Consider the following 23998-nt stretch of genomic DNA (forward strand, 5'->3'; position numbering starts at 1 on the left):
TAAATCTTACGTTCAGAATCAGAATCATTCATTTTTCCGAAATTACTTCAATTTATAGTCTTACATCACCCTTCACAATGCCATATTTTTAGATTTCAAATGTTCTTTAGCTTTCATTCCAATGCGGCTGGAACCGCGGGTACAGCTAACTTTACTAGTTTTATTTTTATTTTTATTAGCCTATGTGTGTGTCCCACTGCTGGGCAAAGGCCTCCCCTCTCCCTTTCCAATCCTCTTTAACTTTACTAGTAGTACCAAAACAAAATAACAAAATTAAAATACCGCAATATGTACTTTACAACGGTGCCATCTATAGTTATCATAATGACACTATGATACTATGACAGTGTCATCTGTTGTTCAGTAGAAATACCAACAACGTCTCTGCTTATAGGTTGGGTTGGCGGCATTGAAATAAACCTAGATGTAAACGTGCCACTCATCAGTACCACCAACCTTTACATTTGACGTATGAAACGTGGGAACCAACATAATAAAAAGAAACGAAACAGGGTTGCTATTCCACAAAATGTTTACTAAAGGCAACATTTTATCAATCGACATTAAAAAACTAAAATGAGATGAAATGTGCGATTTTTGCTGTGATATGTGGATATTTTGTTGTGAATCGTATTATTCACCATATTTCTTAGTTTTATGAAGTGCCAATCCAATCTATGAAGTGCTAATTCTATATGTTAAGAGTACCTTTAATATTTACAGTGTAAATAAATAAATTTTAGCCAAAATGTATTCCGGCAAAGATGCCGTGAACCCGTCGTATCCCACGCAGTGGGCCTTGAATCCTACTGCGTATCAAAATGTAGATTCCAACTCGGTAGACTGGGCAGCATTAGCTCAACAATGGATAGCTATGAAAGAGGCAGCGGCCATAGTCGGCGTGCCAACGAAGAACGATATCGAAGAAGGCGAAGCGCCCATGGAGGTGGAAAATCCCGACACAAACAGCGACGCGTCGGGGCCAGCTGACTGGAACGCCAGCTCTAACTCTTGGGGCAATAACTGGAATCAGTGGGGTAAGGCTTCTGATACTTGTCAGTTTCAAATTTGTCCTTTAAAGAGTTTAAAGTATACATCAGGGAGTTCAGGTATTTCTACAACTAATATATAAATCATCTCTCCATTCTTTGTTGTTTATTTATACCTTAGGATGTTGACGTTGCATTGTATATCTAACCCTTGATCGGGCTCAATGTGATACTACTTTTAAGGTTTTCTCTAGGTCCCAGCAAGATATACTAAGGTAATAAATAAACTGCTTTAATAATTCTAGGGTAAGTGCTACAATTACTACTGGACACAGTAATACAAGTTAGCATTTGCTGTAAGTTTGGCTTAAGCCATCTTCAACCTGTCACTCTTAAATTTTACAGTATGGTGATGGCCGTGAATACTGCTAGTAATGTCTTAAAGTTATGTCTTGTCAAAAATTCTATATTGTGAATATTGGAACCAAATTTACTTAAAAATAAAAATGAAAAGCTTAACCCAAGGCCATTATTATAAATATATTAAGTAGATACAGTAGGTGGACCCTGGTTTAGAAAGCATTAGCAGGAAATGTAACTATATTCTGTTTTTTTATTCCGTAGACTAAAATGACATTTCATGTGGTACTAAGAAATGTCATGTCTTACACATGAAACGTCATTTTAGTCTACGGAATAAAAAAACAGAAGGTCTGTAGTAGTAGGTGTGTAGTAGTGTGTCTACTTGAAAAAACACAAATTAAAATATTTTCATAGAAAATAATTTAATTTGTTCTTAGAGGATGTTTAACTATGTTATAACTATAACTAGCAAGTTGTTGATAGTAGGGAATATTACGAGAAACTGCGTAGGGGGTGCAAGAAAATCGAAATTTCGTTTTATAACATCCCTGTCACTTGCATATGCCAGCGATAAAGAGGTAGATAGCGAAATATCGGATTCGCGTTTCCTCTGTACCAGTAGGTCCTCTGTAAACAAATCGCCTTGATGCATAATGTCATATTTTATTATCTCTGAAAACTTGTCAAAAAACTGTTAAAGGCACAGTATAGTTACTCTATGGTTTACTAAAGGGGCTAGTGCTGCACTCTGGTGGCAGAACATTGCAGTAATACGTAATCATTGGAGTTTAATACGTAAGTGATTTCAATTACCTTGAAGAAAATTAACTGGCTAGTTTTTATAGCCTAGTGTTTTTGTCTTACAATGCAACACTGATAAACATAAAAACATAAAACAAACTAGATATTTTGTAGGAATTGAGTCTCCGCTTGTTATGGGTACATTTATATAGCCATAAAGGTCCTGATATTGTAAAAAAAAACACTTGCAGTTTTCTACAATACAAACATAGCAAACATGGTACATGAACATTGATTGTTCACCATTATGCCCATCACAGACGGAGCGATAATATACTAACAGATACCGTAAGATACCGACAGATATCTTAGAGTATAGCTAAGCACCACACAACAATGATACAAAAATATGTATCACTCTCTGTCTAGCACCTACATTGTAAGAGAGACGAAATATCCCAAAATGTTTCCTAATAACATCTTAAGGTATCTTAAGATGCATTGCTATATCGTAAAATACCAAAGAATAGGTATATTATAGCTTCACAGCACACAGTCGCTGTGGCCGAAATCAGTCGGGAGAGCATCATCATCATCATTCCTTGCTGTAATTTTTATTTCCAGGATGGGGCAACATGCAGTCAGACGCTGCTATGATTCCAGGCATGTTAGATGACTACACCGTACCACCAGATGGCACCACTGCAATGCCTGGGTAAACACATTTTGTTTACAATTACTTTATTATGTGTATGTAGGCCTGGAATATTTACCGGGCACTTTGTTGAAGAAGCTATCTCGAAAGGAAATTGCTCAGGCGAGGCATGTCTACAGTACACATGATCGCTTCTTGCTGCAATTTTGTCTATTAATTTTGAGATCATAGATAAAACCTATGATTTAAACTAAAAAATGTTTATACTATGTGTATGTGTCTATCTGTCTATGAAGATTTAGACACACAAAGCAAACTGGTAGGCCTTTCCATGAACATATCAAAAACAAAGTTAATGACGAGGAGTACTAAGAAGCAAATTATAGTGAATGGAAATGAAATAGACTATGTTAATGAATATGTATACCTTGAGCAGATAATATCACCGGAAGACCAGACAGATAAGGAACTTGAGAGAAGAACCACAAATGCATGAAGAAAGTTTTGGTCTTTGAAAGAAGTTTTTAAGGCAAAAGAAATACCAACAAGGCAGAAATTTGAAGTTTTCATTAGTTGCATAATACCAGTAATAACTTATGGTTGCCAAACTTGGGGACTTACAAAAAAGCAGCACCAAAAACTTAATGTGTGTCAAAACCATATGAAAAGAAGCATACTTAATATAAAACTTAGAGACAGTCAAAAAGGCAAAATCAAAAACAAAAACAATAACTAAAATAATAAAAGAACAGAAGTGACGCCGAACAGGCCACATGATGAGAGTAAACCTGGATAAGTGGACAAAGGACCTTGTCGAGTGGAGTCCTAGATATAATAAAAGAAAGAGTGGTCCACAAAAGTTTAGATGGTCAAATGATATAAGAAGAATAGATGGAGGTAAATGGACGCAAACAGCAAAAGAAAGAAACAAGTGGAAAGCTATGGAGGAGGCCTACGTCAAAGGACGAGTTGAAGTCGTGAAACCAAATTAATATGCTATGTACCCAAAACTTCAATTCTAAAGGCTATTTACATTTACATATGTGTCTATGAAATGAAATAAATGTTGTTTCAAACTTTTCCCTACTATAGATACACAACAGCGGGGGGGGCAACGCCGAAGTTCCACCACGGATACTGGACGGCGCCGCAGCCCGAGAACAACAACCAAAACACCTCGCGCGACCGCTCCAAGCGGAACAACAGGGACTCCAAGTCATCGCGGAGCCACCGCTCGCATCGACCAAGGTACCTTCGTGGACAATTGCAAATCAATATAGACTTATATAATAAGCACAATAGTCTATAAAAACAATCAAGACAGGACAGGATTAGACAGGAGTCCACATTTGAGATTTTCATTTACCTTATAAAAATTCTGCTTCATAAAATGCATAAACTTCATCTCTTATAACTCAACAACTATAGTTTGTCAATGGCGTTGCTGGCCTAACTTATTGGAGTGATGATTTTCAGCAAAGCTGAGGAGTTTCCCTAAAACATGTTTTTGTTTTTATTCTTACTGTATCCATAATAAAGTTAAAAACTACTACTAAAGAGAGATAATAGGCTGTCATCATTTGTCCCTCCCCCTTCCTCAAAGCGACTTCTGTAGGGAACTATTGACAATGACAGTTTTTAACCATTCCGTATGTACAGGGAAAAGGCGCCACCTGTAGCACCGCCCGTGATAGAGCCAGTGATGGTTTCGGCGGTGGCGCCCACACCGACCATCGATGCGGCGAAACGAAGGCAGCTGCCCGCGTGGATAAGAGAAGGTATGCACACTCGAAACTCTACTCTGTATCATATAGATAATAGATCAGATAGATCTACAGTATTTACATACAAGCTCAAAATAGGACAAATTGTGCTGCATTAATCACACGTCATGACGCAATCATCTTGAGTCGTTCACTAGGTAGGTCACCCAATGCAATGTCTAGGTTGCCAGGTAACCAACATTGTGTGTATGTAGCGAACGACTCAGTGTGATCTCTCTATAACACTCAACACTTAGAAAAATGAGACATGAAGTGAAAATAGACGAGAGAGCTTTTTCTCAAACTAAACCGATGTATTTTTGAATACAAGAATATTTTAAATGTTAATGAAGCAAAACATGACCGAATATGATATGATATATACTTATATGATAGGTAATATATGTATAGTACATTACTACATAGGCCGTGAAGTAAGGGGTTGCGGGCCGAATAGAATAGACGGCCAGACGTAGTGAGGCCGTATAGTTATGAGGCCGGCAACCTCTTTTCACGCCTAGGTATTGCTTTTCTCAAACATGCAATGAAATAAATATAAAAAACTCCACGAAATCAAAGTGTTATTTATAGAAAAACTAAAAGTACACACACAAAATTTAACTAACAAGTATATCTTTATCACACGTATATTTTACACGTGTCGTGTATTTTTGTTACCGGTATATTTTTATTTTATTTTATTATAAACTGATCGGCGATTGGCCCTAGTCACACCTGATGGAAAGTGAAGACAGGGCCTAAGATGGAGCTCACCGGTTCAGTAACAACAGCCTATTCACTCTTGTTTTAAAGAGACCGAGGTCATATTAATCAGGGAATACAGATGGCGGGAGCGCATTCCATTCCTTAGCCGTCCGTACCAAAAAGGAGGAAGCAAAACGTTTCGTCCGAACAAATGGAATGTGGACCACGAACGGGTGCATTCGCTCCCCGCGCCTGGATGTCCGATGATGGAAAGGGGAAGGTGGCATCAGGTGGTGCAGTTCCTGCGCGCACTCCCCATATTTTTATGTATCTTTGATTTTTTCGCCTTGTATACGTCTGACTGTCGTTTTCGCCACATAACTAAGTTTACATAGTCTTTCATGTTGATATTATTTTCTTCATTAATTCAATTCTTTAAAATATGCCACTAAAACTTTCTCGTAAACTGTGAGCATTTTTATTAGTTTTGCAATTTATGAAATTGCCTTAAGGCGGTTCCCTGAGCCAGAAGGCGAAAAATCTCCTTATATGATCCTGTTTTTCTAAGAGGAGTTGATATTTGTAGACGTGGAAAAAATATATGTAGAACTTGACTATATTATCTTTAATATCATAGCTTCCGATACACGAATTATGACACTTCGCTCGATACAATTAATTCCCAAAGTAACCTCTAACTCGGACTTTTAATCCAACTTTACTCGGTTATTTATTATGTGATACTATAAACAAAAAAAGAAGAAAAAACAATCTTAACTTAAATAGTAATTTCATAGCTTTCGAATTTCGATATTGTAGGGTAACGTTTTTAAAATAAATAAAAATCGACAAAATTCGATCAAAATTGACACTTGGCGCGCATGATCTTTCCCGTTCTTTCTTGCGAAATGTGACAGAGACAGCGGCAAACCGAGGGAAAGGCCTTAAGCATCCCAGAATGAAAAATGTTCAACTTTGCCTTCAAAACGATTAAAAAAATACCTACGCGTGTTTGAATGGACATTTTTACCGCTAATATAATGAAATATTTTAAAGGTATATGTAGTTTAATTTGCAATTTACATTTATTGGAATTTGTTAATAATGTGTTATTTATTATGTTCATTTCATTTCATTTTATTTATTTACAAATAAGCTGACAGTCTATAACCAAGGCGCTTATATGTTATTATATCATACATGGTATTTCATGTCAACTTTATATAAAATAAAACTGCAAAATATAGCAAACATCGTTTATTTTTATTTTTTTCTTTAATAGGCGTAGTGGCAGAATGTCATAACGAACCAAAAAGCAAATATTGCTTACAGTTTTTTTAAATGGTTGAATGCCATGATGCTGTGTCACAAATATATGTGAAATGGAAATTAAAAAAGAGCTATTTCCCGGCCTAGGCCAGCAATTTTGTATGAAATTTCATTAAATACCTCGTCTAGCTGCGCCCGAACCGTGATACTTCCCAGCCTAATATGTAGAACATAATATCAATATTTCATTGCATGTTTGAGTAACTGGCGGTGCAACACACAATACATAATAATAATAATGCGATTTTTCCACAGGTCTAGAAAAGATGGAGCGAGAAAAGCAGCGTGCGATCGAGCGCGAGCAAGAGCAGCAAGCGCGTGAAGAAGCAGAAAAGCAAAAGAAGCTTCTAGAAGAACAGGAACTCGAGCGGATGAAGGCCGAGGCGGAGGCCAGCGGGCAGCCGCTGCCGCCGCCTAAGAGCAAATTCGTACGTTCAATTACCTTCCGTTGTAACCACTTTCATCACACTTGCTCGAAGCTCTTATTTCATGCAACCATTCTCATGCAGGTGTAGGTACTGAAGGACAGAGGCTTATATTGTGCCCGCGGGAGTTATGGATTGTGAAAAAGTTATAGCTTTTTTAAAATTATGTTACTTATTTATAAGAATTTACTGAGTTTTTCTTATAAAATTGTAATGTTGTCACACGCGTCGGGACGAGTGTGGCAGCATGTACGATCTCCCTCGGTCCAGACGGGACCTCGGGTTATGTCTCGACAGCTCAGGGATGAGAGGGCAGAGGGGTGAGTAAAGAAACACTGATTTATATCTCTACAATCTACGGGCTTTTATGCCGGTTTATTTATAATAGGATCAAACGGGTATGCTAGAGCCTACGCTAATGCGCACGGGACGGGATCCCTTATTCGGGATGTTAATGACGGGCGCGAATCCCTAATCTATCCGCGACAACCATACGGGGTTGTGCTGACCCTCGGGACGGTCGGCAGGGCCAGGCTTACGGTGTACGGAACGGGATCGGGGTTGTACCGAAGGGATAGAGTGCTAACGCGTAACCACACACTGCGCTGCTATTCCTTCGGGCGGAGTGACGGGATCTCGGGGCAAGGACAGTGTGCTGGGCGTCTACCACGCTCCCGGCACTACTGTCCCCAAGGGTAAGGTATATAATCCTCTAGCAAGGTACCCGGGCTGACGCGTGAACCACACACCGCTCAACGTACCGAGGAAGAGGGGGAAGGAGTCTCTAGGGAGCTGACGCGTGAACCACACACCGCTCAGCTAGAGTGCAGTGCCCCTAGCAGCCGATCCGCGACTGCGAAGAACACTGCCCGATCGCTGCGAGTGCGCGGGGTTATATACGGTTCGGCGCGCGGGGTGCGCGGCGCTCGGACAGGCGGCCGGTTCTGCGTGGCTGTGTTGTGGTGCCGCCTTGTATGTGTGCGTGCTGTGGCGCGTCATCACAGTCCCGTCCCGGCTGAGGAGATTTTTACCTGTAGGGGAAAAATCACCTGTAATCGTGTTTATTTATATTACTTTAGCTTGGTTAAAAATAAAAATTAGACTGGGAAAAAAAAGTGAGCTGTATTTTTTTTTTACACACTGTATACGGGGTTGACACATGTCGCTAACGGCGACTAAAATATACTCGGGTGTCTACTAATTCCTGTTTTTATGTTCACTTGTAGTGATAATTATAATCCTCTTCATACCTTACTATATTTCTGGTTGCGGTTGCTAGGTCCCCTTACCAGTCCACTGATGGTAAGGTGCCATACTTATCGTCCTGTGCTAGCAGCCCGCGCACAGGTCGTCCGGTTCTGGTTCTGCCCTGGGGGCGGTTCCTGCGCTCCCATCGGGCAGCTGGGCTGCCGTTATCCTGGTTTCGCTGGTGACGGCTGGTCTGGTGTCGCGAGTGACGGTGGGTTTGTCGTTCCCGCTTCAGCCTCGCTACTGGGTCCGTGGAGTTCCGACTGTACTACGCCCACGCCGGGCCATAGCACTATATCGGCAGTATTCTATTTCTGAAATTTCGGATAATTTTATAGTAGGTAGTTAGGTTTCGCGCTTATGGTTTATGTTTTGTTTCTAGTTATTTCAATTTTATTTTATTTCTTGTTATGTTATATTTATATCGTTTATCTTTTTCGTAATAGTCCGTTTGTACCCTTTTGGAGACATTTCCGAGGTTGGGTTCACTTAATCTGTGATATTCTGGGTTTTAATTTTGAGTTTTTTTAATTTCTAAAATTTTGGTTAGACCTTATGCGGACTGTGTACGGTTCATTTCCGTGCGCTCGACATAGTTTGTTTACGAGTTGCCGTGTTCTACGCTCCCTGCAAGAAGCATTGAATGATCAGAGAGTTATTGTCGTTATTTATTTCGCGGTTACGGTAATTTTAGTATTGTATCTCGTTGTTGGATTTTACTCTTCTGTAGGTAGTTACTCCTATCTTTGGTTATAATATCTCTCGGTTGCCGGCTCTCGTGTGCGGTGCGACTTATAATGAACCCTATTCCTTTTAATGATTATGCCGGCTTTCGTTTGCGTTCTTGTATGCTATTTTGCATGGTACCTATACCCTATACCTAACTGCCGGTTGTGTGGTCACGGGACGGTTATGTTTTATTCAGTTGGCGTAAAGGTTTCATATTCTTTATATTATGCGCTGTTACAACTTTACGTTTGCGGTTTTTTTTTTCTTGTAGTAGGTATATAACTGGAGATTTCTATTCTAGAATGATGTATGGTCGGTCTTATGTACTTAGGAGCCAAGTTAGCGGAATAGCTTTTTTCGGCGTTCGATAATGTGAAATTTCTTCTTAATACTTGGTCACGTATTTTAGGGTTCCACGGGCGTTTGTTTTTGTCGTAATAACTTCTTTGTATTGTTGATGTTTTTTCTTGGTTTTTCCGTACTATTTCATGTCGTTTTTTAATTTCTTTAACCTGTGGTTCCGGGAATGAGTTTTGATTGTTCTGAGGGTTCCGTAGTTCTCTGCTATATCGTAGGAATGCGGGTGTATATTTTGTTGACGGTTGGACGGGCGTATTTAGGGCAAAATTAAATTCGGTTCGGTATTTATCCCATGTTGTATTCTTATTTTCGATGTATGTGGCTATGTTTTGCTGTTGTTTGGGGTTCCGCGGGTAATATTTCTGTTTAACTGGTTCTGAGTGGTTCCGTTTTGTATCCTGTAATTTGTTGTTGTGATTCGTTCTGGATTTTTCTGGAGTATGTCTTGGTAAATTAATATCTTCTCGTTCCGGCGGTTTTGTCTCATTATCGGTGTCGGTTACGTCGTGTTGCGGCCATCTTAGGGTCATTCCGAGCCGTCGTAGTACGTCCATGCCGATTATTATTTCGGTTGCTGTAGGTAACACTCGTACCCAGTGCTTTATTTTGACGTTTTTTACTTGTAACTCCACCAGGATACTCTTTTTGGCTTCCGTTCTGTGTCCGTTTGCTAACACGATCGGTATTCTAATATCTTTTTCTAATATTGCTTCGTCCTTGCACTCGTTGTATGTTTGTTGATTGATGTACGTGTTCGTGGAGCCGGTGTCGATTAATCCGCGGTATTTCTGTCCCATTATTTGTATTTTTGTGTACGGACGGGTGTCTTCCCTTGGGCTGTCAGACACGCCTAGGGCTTCGGTTTTCCCCCATTTCTTGCAGCAGTCTTTGCTAAGTACACCTAGCTTTCCGCACTTGCTGCAGAATACTTGCCGTCTGCCTCTGCATGCCTCCGCATCGTGTCCTGGCTTTCCACAAGACCAGCAACACGTCTTCGAGTCGTAATTGGGGTTTATTTTGCCGTGATCTTCGCAGTCCTGTGTCCTTGATTGGCACGAATCATGTGGCCTACTTGGGCCTGCGGTATACGTCGTTTGCGGGTTACTTTCTGGAGTTGCTGTTTCCCAGCATGTATCGCTGTCTCCCTCCGATGCTGCGGGCTCCGTTTCGGGTGTGTTTAGTGTGAAGCTTTCGTACTCCTTTGCGAGCTTTATTAAACTTGTGAGGTCCTTGAAATCCTGTTTTTTAATATACATTTTATAACTTTTCAACATGTTTTCATGTATGCGGTGTAGTTTCTCTGGTTCGGTGAGGCTTCCGTGTCTTCTTATTAAAGTTTGTAGGTCCGTCACGTATTGTGTAAACGTCTCCCTATTTTGTTGTTTTCTCGAGACTATCTTAGCGACGAGTTCTTCCTCGTAATTGCTTGGAAAATAATATAATTTAAAACAACTTACGAACTCTTCCCATGTCGTCCATTGCTCTGCGTTATTCCTGTGCCAGAGGAGTGCTTTTCCTTGCAGGATACGTGGCAGTGCGGGTAATATGTCTTTATTTTGAATGCCACTTGCCGCTACGAGCTCTTCTAGCCTCTCAATGAAGTCTACTGGACAATCGGTTGTTTTGAAGGAAAGGTTCCACTCTCTTATGAGCTTCGTGATTGTTTTCGCACTGTTGTCGGACATGTTTCTTGACTTACTTTGTTTCGGTGTCTGGAAAGCGGCTTCTTCTTTTAAGGTCTCGACTAACCCTTTTCGGATTTCTTCTACGGTTATCCCCCCTGTCGGTAGCTGCCTCTATCAGCTCCGGTTTTTTTTAGCTGTATACCCAAGCTGTTGCTTCGTAGCCGGACTTGTGGTATCACTGGTATGTATCACGTTAACTTACCTGAGTTAACTATCGTGTGTCGGGACTTTATTTCGGGCGGGTGGGATACGCGATATTATGCTTTTATACGGATTTATCTTTTAATAAAAATAGAAAACAATTTTAAGATGAAGTAACCTGTGTCCTCTCGAGCGTTTGAGCTCTTACGCGAGTTTTTGAGTTGGGCGCCAGATGTAATGTTGTCACACGCGTCGGGACGAGTGTGGCAGCATGTACGATCTCCCTCGGTCCAGACGGGACCTCGGGTTATGTCTCGACAGCTCAGGGATGAGAGGGCAGAGGGGTGAGTAAAGAAACACTGATTTATATCTCTACAATCTACGGGCTTTTATGCCGGTTTATTTATAATAGGATCAAACGGGTATGCTAGAGCCTACGCTAATGCGCACGGGACGGGATCCCTTATTCGGGATGTTAATGACGGGCGCGAATCCCTAATCTATCCGCGACAACCATACGGGGTTGTGCTGACCCTCGGGACGGTCGGCAGGGCCAGGCTTACGGTGTACGGAACGGGATCGGGGTTGTACCGAAGGGATAGAGTGCTAACGCGTAACCACACACTGCGCTGCTATTCCTTCGGGCGGAGTGACGGGATCTCGGGGCAAGGACAGTGTGCTGGGCGTCTACCACGCTCCCGGCACTACTGTCCCCAAGGGTAAGGTATATAATCCTCTAGCAAGGTACCCGGGCTGACGCGTGAACCACACACCGCTCAACGTACCGAGGAAGAGGGGGAAGGAGTCTCTAGGGAGCTGACGCGTGAACCACACACCGCTCAGCTAGAGTGCAGTGCCCCTAGCAGCCGATCCGCGACTGCGAAGAACACTGCCCGATCGCTGCGAGTGCGCGGGGTTATATACGGTTCGGCGCGCGGGGTGCGCGGCGCTCGGACAGGCGGCCGGTTCTGCGTGGCTGTGTTGTGGTGCCGCCTTGTATGTGTGCGTACTGTGGCGCGTCATCACAAAATACTGACGTTTATAATTTAATATTTTTGTTTATGTTTATAAATATTCAATTTGATGAATTTAATAGCTGTTTAAAGTATTTTTACACAATTTTCAATCATGGCCGAATGCCGGATAGGTCTGTGCCTTCGATGAGGCCTAACCTGAATAACCTGTCAACAAATGACAATATGGCGGATGAATATTTAAATGTCACCGTATTTAAGAATTATTTCGCTTAAAACTTAGTTTTTTCTTCACAAGTGTGATGAAAAACATCGTGTGTAACTCCGTGGGTAAGAATATTGCAAATTTGAGTCTCATTTGCAAAATTACACTTACCCCCTGCTCAATATTACCTTCATCTTCTATTTGTTAGGGTTCGGGCAAGTTATAGTTATATGTTATATTAAAGAGTTGAAAAAGTCACTATAAAACATAGGCGAGAAGTTTAGGTTCACTTCATCATAGAAACGGCACTTCGACGCCCTACGAATTTGCGCCATTTTTGATTTTAAAAAAACCAAGCCAAGTGTTTCGGGCCTAAAACCTCGGGCCCTCTACACTTTTACCCCATTAAGGGTCGCTTGCACCAAACTGTTTGTCATCGTTAAAGAGTTCGCTAAATTTTATTGTATGGAAAGTTTCATATTCATAGTAAACCGCAGCGGCGCGCCGGGTGACGTTGATCAGTCTGTCAAGTGCGGATGGTGCAACTGGCACTAAAAGTTGCATGCGTTCTCACAGGACACAGACTCAGAAGGCGAATCGGAAGAAAAGGAAGAAGTGGAGGTCCCGCCGCCGCCCGACATCAGCGTGCCGACCGCGCCCGCGCCCGCGCCGCCGCACTACTCCGCGCCGCCGCACTACTCCGCGCCGCCGCACTACTCCGCGCCGGCTGCTGCGCATGCGCATGCGCCACCCGAGCCCCCGCAACGCTCCAAGGAGGAGATCATGCAGGAAGTGGTTAGTGCTTACAAAGACCTATGTAACTCCGTATAAGATGAATACAGTCTAAGGAAATTTGATTTGAAAATTTTGATTCTCGCACAGATGGCGCTACCACCGATACCAACCTTTGGCCTATTCTCGGCTAGATGGCGTTGACGGTTTCGTTTGTTATTTAACAGTTTTAACAAATATCAGTGAAAGAACATGGGTCAAATTCATATAAAAATAATAAATACAAAAAAAAAATCATTTATCCATATATATATATACATTTATTGATATTTTTGTTTTTAGTTTTAATCGCGTGTCGATAAATGGCAGTAAATTTACTGTAAGAGTACAGTGTACAGTACCCCTCTATCCTATATATTCTCTTTGGTGCTTACAACTCACCAGTCACCACTGGCCGCACTGTCGAACGACGGCATACTTGTGGTTGGACATGAGAATTTTCTGTTTTTCGACTATGGCTTTTTATTGACTTAACAAAAATCTATGAGTAGACCATGGGCAACTTTGTATGGAGCCCGGTCTGTCATTCATTAGATAGGTATTTTTACATAAAAATATGCAAATGTGCAATGGAATTCAACTTGATGTCCATATAATGAAATTTAGTAAGTATATAAAAAGACGCATTAAATGAGGTAACTCTCAACTCTGTTTGTTTTTGGACCATTTTGACGCATAGTCCTTTAGTAACGCATAGATCTTGGGAAGATTCCCAAGATCCTTAACAAATGCTTACTAGTAGAACAAATGTTCTACTACTAAATACTAACTATCCCTACCAAATTTTACGATTTCTTTGTCAACATCATAAAAAGTTATCATCGAAAAGCAGAAAATTCTCATGTCCCACCCACTAGTATGGCGTCGTTCCACAGTGGGCCGCGGCCTGGACGGACCCGACCGGCTACGCACCTAACGCTCACGCCGCCCCGCTTGAACGCGTCAAGACGCCAACGAAATGTATAGAATTGAATGAGCCTGTTCTGGACGACGGCGGCGTGCACAGATAAAAATATACCATAGATGACGCAAATGCATCTACTTCGCGTGTCCGAACCCCGAGAAATCCTCGGGGTTGACTGTCGCTCTTGACAGTCCACTCGCGTCAGTTGTTGCAGCCGGACGTTCGTGAAAACTTAAAAAATGCCTCGTTGCGTGATAATTAACTGCAACAGCCCAAAAACTGCGAGCACCCAAAGGCAAAAACATATTTCCTATCACAGGTAAGTAAATAAGTAATTTTACAGTACATATGGTGCTACTTTCTCGCACTAGTGCGTCAAATAGCACCTTTCGTGCATATGTCGAAAGTTTAAAGGGCCATATGTACTGTAAAACGTTGTACGATACACGTGCGAAAAGGTAATTCGCAACTCGTGTCGATTTAAAACACTCCCTGCGGTCGTGTTTTAATTTATCGCCACTCGTTTCGAATTTCCTCTTTTCCGCACTTGTATCGTAAATAACTATTAAAATTATATTATGCGTAAATTTTGTATGAAAAAGTCGGCACGCTTGGTTTCAATACAAATCGTGATATTTGCGTCATCTAGCGCATATATTAAATCTGTGGCGGCGTGCGTCCAATCTGCAGACTTGTGTGCTCCATTAGACTTTTTGAAAGTCAATTTTAATCGAGTCAAAAAGGTTACAAAAAGTATTAGATCCAAACCTCATCAAAGCCATCTCATTAATTTAATGTGTCGCAACCCAACATTAATCTTTCCTTTTAATTTTACCTTAGTTGGTAAAAAATATTAACCTAAATATAGATAATGCACAAGAAGGAACGGCTACACACAAAACCATCAGCGCCATTCTAAATTCACAATTCTTATCTCCATACTCTTTTTACCTGTATTGTTATTTCATTCATTATTTGCTGCTTCATAAAATGTAAGACTCGTTCAAGAAATCAAAATACTTAAAATGCTTGTCTATAGATGCTGACAGTTCGGCGTTCGCTCACTGAGATCCTTCTGGAGGTGACCGACCACGAGATTCATATGGTGAGCCAAGAAGAGTTGGCCCGGTATAACGCCGCACAAGGTATTTCCACTATCCACCATATTGCCTTACCGGCCGGAAGACATTGTCCTATACAACGAGTGCACTGATAGTGATACACTTACTTACTGTGATCAAGAAACTGTGATGTGCTAAACTGTGCCCTATTTTTATACCTAATAAAGTCTTATTTCAGATACAGATGAATACATGTGGTGTGTGTGATTAATATTGGTTTTATTTATATGGTAAAAGCGTCGCGTCTCAACGCCATCAAAGCTAGCAAGTCCAAGGCGCTCGCTGCTATCGCTAGTGGTCTTGGTGAGTTACTTTCTTGTGGAATTTATAAACGGACTCTCTCGCAAACTGAAAGTTGCACATGACTTATTACCTGCATTTGATATGTTTATTGTTTAGGGTGTAACAATCTATTAATCGTAAAGTTTGCCAGATTGTTACGTAAACAGGTTATGATGGTTTTGTCAACTTTATGAATAATTGGCGTTTTATACAATGCTTTCCATATACATATAAAGTGATACGTAACGTTATGGTTCGTCTAAGGGAGAACGGGAGTGTTTTTCAATGAACGATGGTTATCCGGATTAAGTCTTCCTTGTTGTCATGTATTCTACGCTGGTGCTGAATTATTCTGTGGAACTATGTTTAAAATCATTTCCGTTCTAACTAATATACCTTTAGAGGTATTAGAAAAACATTATTTATTTTTGGAAAATATTTTTGAAAGTAAAATTATTTATAAAGTTAATGGCATAACCATCATAGCGCCAGGTGACCTTTTATTTTTCAGAAATTCTTCGTCAAAATTTTAAATTTTGTATTGTCCTTGGCAATACAGTTTAATTTGACAATGTTTAAATACATTGTCTTTTATGGAATTATTGGTAAGAAACGAATAAATTATTTTCGATGTTAAATTATTTGTATGCGTGCCTGTTATACCTATTATTACTAGTAATGGTAATTTCTAAATAAAATACCGAACTGATTTGTTATTCGAAAGGTCTAATAGTGTCTGGAAGTTAAAATGACGTGCAACATCGTAATTTGTAAAAAAATATACCTACAAATTACTGCAAAGTTCAATAAAACAATAAGGACAGGAAGTTTTGCCTAGCAAGCAAATATTTTCGTCATCACTTTTTCTAGGTATTCGAAATATAGCGCTGATAATAATAAAGCTCGGCGATAATAGTGACAATCCCAACTTAAAATAATTTTGTCCTTTCCAATATTGTTATTGTAATCAACGTATTGTTAGGAATCAACATTGCGTATATTTGAGTAAATTCTACATATACCGCAGTGTCTTAGGTGCCCTACTGTCTGATGAAAGTGAATATATTGTTATCCAAAATTGCTGAATGCCTTGTTAGACGTCATTTTAGCTCGACTCTTGTACTGTATCATGTTTCGTGTTCCGGCGCAATGTTACCGGTGTGCGTGTGCGCAGGGCTGGGCGCGTACGAGAGCAGCAGCGATGACAGCGGCGACGAGCAGCGAGACGAGCTCACGGACCAGCAGTTGCAGGTGAACATTTCCGCTTTATGAAACGTTTACGGAGACCACGAGATCGGATTCTTGGCGACATAACTCTCCATAACGTGGATATGAATCTAAAAATAATAAATAAATAAATATTAGGGGGGGGGGGGGGGGGATTTTGACATTGATGCAAATTTATAGTGTAATTTTTATCCTGAAATAAATAAATCTAAATCTAATCATCTTACACAGATCAACATCGCCCCGAACTAAGCAAAGCTTGTACTATGGGGACTAGGTGTTCAAGGGTCTGACGAGTAGAAAAACTCCAAATAAAATATATGAGACGTGTATGGGGACTAGGTGTTCAAGGGTCTGACGAGTAGAAAAACTCCAAATAAAATATATGAGACGTGTAATCTGTAATCTGTCTTTATGATACAGGAATAATAAATATGACATGCAAATGTTTAAGATACACTTCTATGAGCGGCGGTTGACCTCCGTGAGATATTGCTTGTTGATCTTTTGTAGTCGTTCTGTGACCCAGCTCTTCGTGCGAACACTAGGCGACAGGAAAAATTATACTTATATTTATTATATTATACTCGATTCCTAACAACACACGCAAGAATAGAACTCGCAGATTAAAGCGAGGTTTAGACTAGCAAGAACTTGCATGCAATTTACGTTACATTGCTGACTACTAAGGTAAACTGCATTCAAAATGTTTATCAGATACCGCAATGTAATGAAAATTGCATGCAAGTTCTTGCTAGTCTAAACCTCGCCTAAGAGTCCCCTGCAAGCTCGGCCGAATTTCACCTTCCCATACAAACGGAATTTCGTTCTCATTTTAAAACTACGTGTTGGATTGTAATGAAACTGCATATACAATGACATAAGGGTCATAAGGTATATCTAGGTCTGTAATTAGTTTATAAAGCTCAAGATTATAAAACAAACGAAATGGAGCAAAAACAAGTTCTGTATGAAAAACTTAAATTCGCTGTATTTTTTTAACTATTGTATCTGAAGCTGCATAAACTAATTACAGACAGATATACCTTATCCTAATGTAAGTACAAAGCAAACTAGCTACTCGTTTTAAAATGAGAGCGTAACTACGTTTGTATGGAGAACCGAGCTTGCCGGGGACCCTTAAGAAATCCAAATTTAACTTACTGTATGAAGACTACAGAAAAATTGACAGTGACATTATCTCACAGGACATAATCAAGCGCAAGCGAGTGGAGTTCGAGCGGACGTCGCGCGAGATCGAGGCCGAGGTGCGACGGGCGGAGCTCGGCGAAGCATCGCCGCCCGCCACGCCGGAGCCACACACACGTAAGGCCACGGACTGGGGGGCGATTTTTGAATTTTTCATTTCTCATGCTCTGAAAGAGGGTCATTGTTGTTCTAAAAGGTGTGCAGAAAATGGTACGTGTCTGCACTAGAGCATTTTACGTTCGAAGTACGTTTTTTTTTTACGATAAGCAATTGAAATTTGAGTTTAAATAGAGTTGTTATACAATTTTCATTCTGATATTTGACTCGCCATTCCATAAATAACGATACTTTTGTCTGAATTGTTTGTGTGAAAGTACCCTCAAGAAATACTATAAAAATGTATACTTAGTCACGATTAAAAAAAAAAACACATGCATTTTGCTGTCCTCGTATTCGAAATGAAAAGTAGAGTGTTTAACTCGGGTGAAAGGCGAAATGAGTGCCTTTCATCCCTTGGTTAACAATCTACTATAGATCGCTCGATTTCCTCGCTCGAATAACGGTGGAAAACGGTAAAATGCTACTTTTTGAAATAAGTAATTGGGAATCTAGTGATATTGACCAACACGTTTTCAATTATATTAGTAGAATTTAAATGCCAGTAGTGGAGATATTATTGAACGAAATACACGAAATCGAGCGGTCGAAATTCAAAAATCCGCCCCCAAGACGCAAGCGGCGCGCGGTGCGGCTAATCAAGGTCATTCATACATTGCGCACGACCAACTGTATGAACGGCCTTTATATGCCGCTCGCGAGTCTTGCGGCCAGTCTGCGGCCTAATACACGTTTATTTAAATGTTATACACGAGTTATGTTATGAAAGTGAAGGAAGCGAAAGACGTATGTCAGGACCGTAGCAAGTGGAAATCCGTGGTCTCTGCCTACCCCTCCGGGAAATAGGCGTGATTATATGTATGTATGTATGTATACAAGAGTATTTCTCAAAAAGTTGGATACGAAATTTATGTTGTCAAAAAAACCGGCCAAGTGCGAGTCGGACTCGCGCACGAAGGGATCCGTACCGTTACGCAAAAAACGGCAAAAAAATCACGTTGTATGGCCCCACTTCAATATTTATTTTATTGTTTTTTTTTAGGGTTCCGTACCCAAAGGGTAAAAACGGGACCCTATTACTAAGACTTCGCTGTCTGTCTGTCCATCTGTCACCAGGCTGTATCTCATGGACCGTGAAAATTTCAACTGTCTAGCTATCACGGTTCATGAGATACAGCCTGGTGACAGACAGCGGTCTTAGTAATAGGGTCCCGTTTTTACCCTTTGGATACGGAACCCTAAAAAAAGGACCAAGAGCAACTTTGTATGGAGCCTGGTCTAAAAACCAACAGATGAGAGTTAGGTCATTAGAGAGGTATTTCTATGTACGGTCGAGGACATGATTCTTTAACAGTTCACTTTACATTGGACAGCTCTTAGCATAAGTATATGTAACTAAATTTACTTGAACCGCAAATTGCCAATGAATCTTTTCTCAAAAATGGACGGCAAAGTCGACGTTGCCGGTTAAAAAGTAGGTCGCGAAGTGCGTAGTTTATGGTCCGTCAAAAAATTAAAAAGTTAAAAACATTGCAGTCTCGATTTCGGGACTGCAATGTTGCATACAAATTCCATTATTTGTCGAGTTCCAAACTTTTTAAAAGTTGAAGTGGCCATATCAAATGCAGGCATAGGTCCATTAAACAGCCAAACAGATGATCAGTACTTATTATTATAATGTTGGTACCGCGACTATTTAGGTGTCTCAAATAGGTTGGCGTATTTTCAGCAGAAAAATACACTTCTATTTTTAATTAAAAAAATAAAACGGCGGCAAAGCAAATCTTACTACTTTTTTCTGTGAAAATATATACATAAGGACGTTGCTTCTGTATAATTTTTCTATTATATTTGTATTTATTGCGCCATTTTTGAGAAAAGCACTATATATGACTCGGCTGGAAGGCTACTTGCTGGCTTCGGATTCAATTAAACGGACTCCCAAGGTCGTCCGTTTAAAACGAATCCTCAGCCAGCAAGTAGCTACTTCCGAGCCTCGACAATAATGTACTATTTCTCAAAAATGGACGGCAAAGTCGACGTTGCCGGTTAAAAAGTAGGTCGCGAAGTGCGTTGTTTATGGTCAGTCAAAAAATTAAAAAGTTAAAAACATTGCAGTCTCGATTTCGGGACTGCAATGTTGCATACAAATTCCATTATTTGTCGAGTTCCAAACTTTTTAAAAGTTGAAGTGGCCATATCAAATGCAGGCATAGGTCCATTAAACAGCCAAACAGATGATCAGTACTTATTATTATAATGTTGGTACCGCGACTATTTAGGTGTCTCAAATAGGTTGGCGTATTTTCAGCAGAAAAATACACTTCTATTTTTAATTAAAAAAATAAAACGGCGGCAAAGCAAATCTTACTACTTTTTTCTGTGAAAATATATATACATAAGACGTTGCTTCTGTATAATTTTTCTATTATATTTGTATTTATTGCGCCATTTTTGAGAAAAGCACTATATATGACTCGGCTGGAAGGCTACTTGCTGGCTTCGGATTTAATTAAACGGACTCCCAAGGTCGTCCGTTTAAAACGAATCCTAAGCCAGCAAGTAGCTACTTCCGAGCCTCGACAATAATGTACTATTTCTCAAAAATGGACGGCAAAGTCGACGTTGCCGGTTAAAAAGTAGGTCGCGAAGTGCGTTGTTTATGGTCAGTCAAAAAATTAAAAAGTTAAAAACATTGCAGTCTCGATTTCGGGACTGCAATGTTGCATACAAATTCCATTATTTGTCGAGTTCCAAACTTTTTAAAAGTTGAAGTGGCCATATCAAATGCAGGCATAGGTCCATTAAACAGCCAAACAGATGATCAGTACTTATTATTATAATGTTGGTACCGCGACTATTTAGGTGTCTCAAATAGGTTGGCGTATTTTCAGCAGAAAAATACACTTCTATTTTTAATTAAAAAAATAAAACGGCGGCAAAGCAAATCTTACTACAAGACGTTGCTTCTGTATAATTTTTCTATTATATTTGTATTTATTGCGCCATTTTTGAGAAAAGCACTATATATGACTCGGCTGGAAGGCTACTTGCTGGCTTCGGATTCAATTAAACGGACTCCCAAGGTCGTCCGTTTAAAACGAATCCTCAGCCAGCAAGGAGCTACTTCCGAGCCTCGACAATAATGTACTATTTCTCAAAAATGGACGGCAAAGTCGACGTTGCCGGTTAAAAAGTAGGTCGCGAAGTGCGTTGTTTATGGTCAGTCAAAAAATTAAAAAGTTAAAAACATTGCAGTCTCGATTTCGGGACTGCAATGTTGCATACAAATTCCATTATTTGTCGAGTTCCAAACTTTTTAAAAGTTGAAGTGGCCATATCAAATGCAGGCATAGGTCCATTAAACAGCCAAACAGATGATCAGTACTTATTATTATAATGTTGGTACCGCGACTATTTAGGTGTCTCAAATAGGTTGGCGTATTTTCAGCAGAAAAATACACTTCTATTTTTAATTAAAAAAATAAAACGGCGGCAAAGCAAATCTTACTACTTTTTTCTGTGAAAATATATATACATAAGACGTTGCTTCTGTATAATTTTTCTATTATATTTGTATTTATTGCGCCATTTTTGAGAAAAGCACTATATATGACTCGGCTGGAAGGCTACTTGCTGGCTTCGGATTTAATTAAACGGACTCCCAAGGTCGTCCGTTTAAAACGAATCCTAAGCCAGCAAGTAGCTACTTCCGAGCCTCGACAATAATGTACTATTTCTCAAAAATGGACGGCAAAGTCGACGTTGCCGGTTAAAAAGTAGGTCGCGAAGTGCGTTGTTTATGGTCAGTCAAAAAATTAAAAAGTTAAAAACATTGCAGTCTCGATTTCGGGACTGCAATGTTGCATACAAATTCCATTATTTGTCGAGTTCCAAACTTTTTAAAAGTTGAAGTGGCCATATCAAATGCAGGCATAGGTCCATTAAACAGCCAAACAGATGATCAGTACTTATTATTATAATGTTGGTACCGCGACTATTTAGGTGTCTCAAATAGGTTGGCGTATTTTCAGCAGAAAAATACACTTCTATTTTTAATTAAAAAAATAAAACGGCGGCAAAGCAAATCTTACTACAAGACGTTGCTTCTGTATAATTTTTCTATTATATTTGTATTTATTGCGCCATTTTTGAGAAAAGCACTATATATGACTCGGCTGGAAGGCTACTTGCTGGCTTCGGATTCAATTAAACGGACTCCCAAGGTCGTCCGTTTAAAACGAATCCTCAGCCAGCAAGGAGCTACTTCCGAGCCTCGACAATAATGTACTATAGTATAATATACTAAGTTCTTTCCAATCCAGGTGCATCATCGACGCCGCCGCCCGTGGACAGTGACACGCCAGAAAAGCCCCTGGAACGTCGCATCTCCAGAGACAAGAGCAACCACAAATCCGTAGACAAGGTCGACGGAGTCCGGAAACTCGACACTATTCTAGAGGAGAAATCAAAGAAGTCAACCAAACGGGAGCGCACTCCGACTCCTCCCAAAAACAACAACAAACATAACAACCAACGCTCTTCCTCGCCATCCAGCGATTCAGAAGAAGACTCTTCCAGCTCCAGCGAATCGTCTTCCCCTAGCGAACCTGAAGTCAAAGTAGAAACCAAACCCAAAAAACGCAAACGATCCTCCTCCAAAGACTCCCGGCACAAATCAAAAAAACAAAAGAAGGAAAAGTCTCACAAGTCGGAGAAAGACGACAGAGACCGTCACTCCAGAACGAAACACTACGACGATTATGAGGAGAAGTCTAGATCTAAACGAAAAGACGACTACGACAAGTACAAACGGAGTAGGGATTACGACAGACACAAGGATAAATATAGGGATGAGTCCGACGAGGATAGGCCTCGGAAGAGGTCGAAGCGGTCGCGGTCGACGAGCTACCGGTCGCGGGACCGGTCGGAGGACCGGCGGCGGGAGAAGAGGTCGTACGACCGAAGCAGCTCCAAACGCGACCGCGAGCACGACAAGTACGATAGGTATGAGCGGTATAGGGACGACCGACGGCGCGATCGCAGCCGCAGCCGCTCCCGACACCGCCGTTGAACCCACCGACGCTACAGGTTGTATTTCTTTTCTATTATTTAGATTAAGCACACGGTGTATACCCGATAAGTGCCACTAATTAGCGATAAAGATAGCTATTTACATATTTTTTAACATTAGTTTTAACTACGCTTTTTATGGTTCCTTCTGTTAATTAAAACTTCTATTTGTACCTATATTTTACACTTTTAAGCGGAATCATGTCCAACGTAGTAATAAAGTACTGTAAACGTGCCAGAAACACAATCTTAATGCGATCAAATATTTCACGAAAATGATAACTTTATAAAAATAATACATTTTAAAGATAAGAATAATATGAACTAAATGCGACTTATGATTGTGTTTCTGGCATACCACATTGCGAAAAGGCTGTGATATATTATTTTTATTTTTTTCTCTTACAGGTGGCGATTAGGGCTTGCTTCAGGTGTATATACTAGTATTTGTGTATAATATTTAAAGTGCACTAGCCTTGCTGCATTACCCTTATTCCAATAAATCTACAAATACACAAAACTTGTTTTATTAAGGACTATTATTGGACATTACCTACACTATTGCGGTTGCAACCATGGTGGCGTGTTACAAAACGGGCCGACACCACGGCTAGACTAGGGATAAATGTCTCTCGACACGTGTCGCCAGCGACGTCGGGTGAAGTGCCGCGATGTCGCCGGACTTCTCGACGTGTCGGGCGACATTGCGCGCCTTACATAATATGATGTCGCCCGACATGTCAAGGGAAGTCCGGCGACGTCGCGGCAAAACTGAAATTGAACTTTATACACATGCACGTTGGTCTATGTTGCTCTGTGGTCTGTGACGCATTAATCCGTCTGACGTCGTGCAGATATATCCGTCATTGGCGTCCAAAAGGTTAAACAGAGTGCTACCGAGTGGGCGGAGTGGGGCACAAAATTTTTCACAACACCAACGCGAGCAAAATACTAACTAGGA

General features: G+C 40.5%; 1 protein-coding gene across 2 annotated transcripts; it reads left to right on the top strand.

The window, feature by feature from the left end:
* The first annotated feature begins 556 nt into the window (after positions 1-556).
* On the top strand, positions 557-23549 carry LOC134744563 (arginine/serine-rich protein PNISR). 2 transcript variants are annotated; one of them, XM_063678401.1, is made up of 12 exons: positions 557-1037; positions 2718-2808; positions 3841-3996; positions 4408-4526; positions 6801-6973; positions 12889-13107; positions 15048-15153; positions 15367-15432; positions 16586-16662; positions 17847-17964; positions 22290-23055; positions 23446-23549. In XM_063678401.1, the coding sequence occupies exons 1-11, from the start codon at positions 749-751 to the stop codon at positions 23036-23038; spliced, it is 2163 nt and encodes a 720-aa protein (XP_063534471.1). In that variant the 5' UTR covers positions 557-748; the 3' UTR covers positions 23039-23055; positions 23446-23549. The 2 variants fall into 2 exon arrangements, with proteins under 2 accessions (XP_063534471.1, XP_063534470.1); XM_063678400.1 differs by having other exon boundaries at positions 22290-23549.
* Positions 23550-23998: the final 449 nt, after the last annotated feature.

Source organism: Cydia strobilella, chromosome 10, assembly GCF_947568885.1.
Source record: "Cydia strobilella chromosome 10, ilCydStro3.1, whole genome shotgun sequence".
Taxonomy (NCBI): Eukaryota; Metazoa; Arthropoda; class Insecta; order Lepidoptera; family Tortricidae; genus Cydia; species Cydia strobilella.

Bases quoted from the DNA above. Each gene is read 5' to 3' on its own strand.
- LOC134744563 (XM_063678400.1), top strand. From the start codon at position 749: ATGTATTCCGGCAAAGATGCCGTGAACCCGTCGTATCCCACGCAGTGG. The intron at 1,038-2,717 runs GTAAGGCTTCTG...TTTTATTTCCAG, and splicing joins CAATAACTGGAATCAGTGGG to GATGGGGCAACATGCAGTCA. The intron at 4,527-6,800 runs GTATGCACACTC...ATTTTTCCACAG, and splicing joins GCCCGCGTGGATAAGAGAAG to GTCTAGAAAAGATGGAGCGA.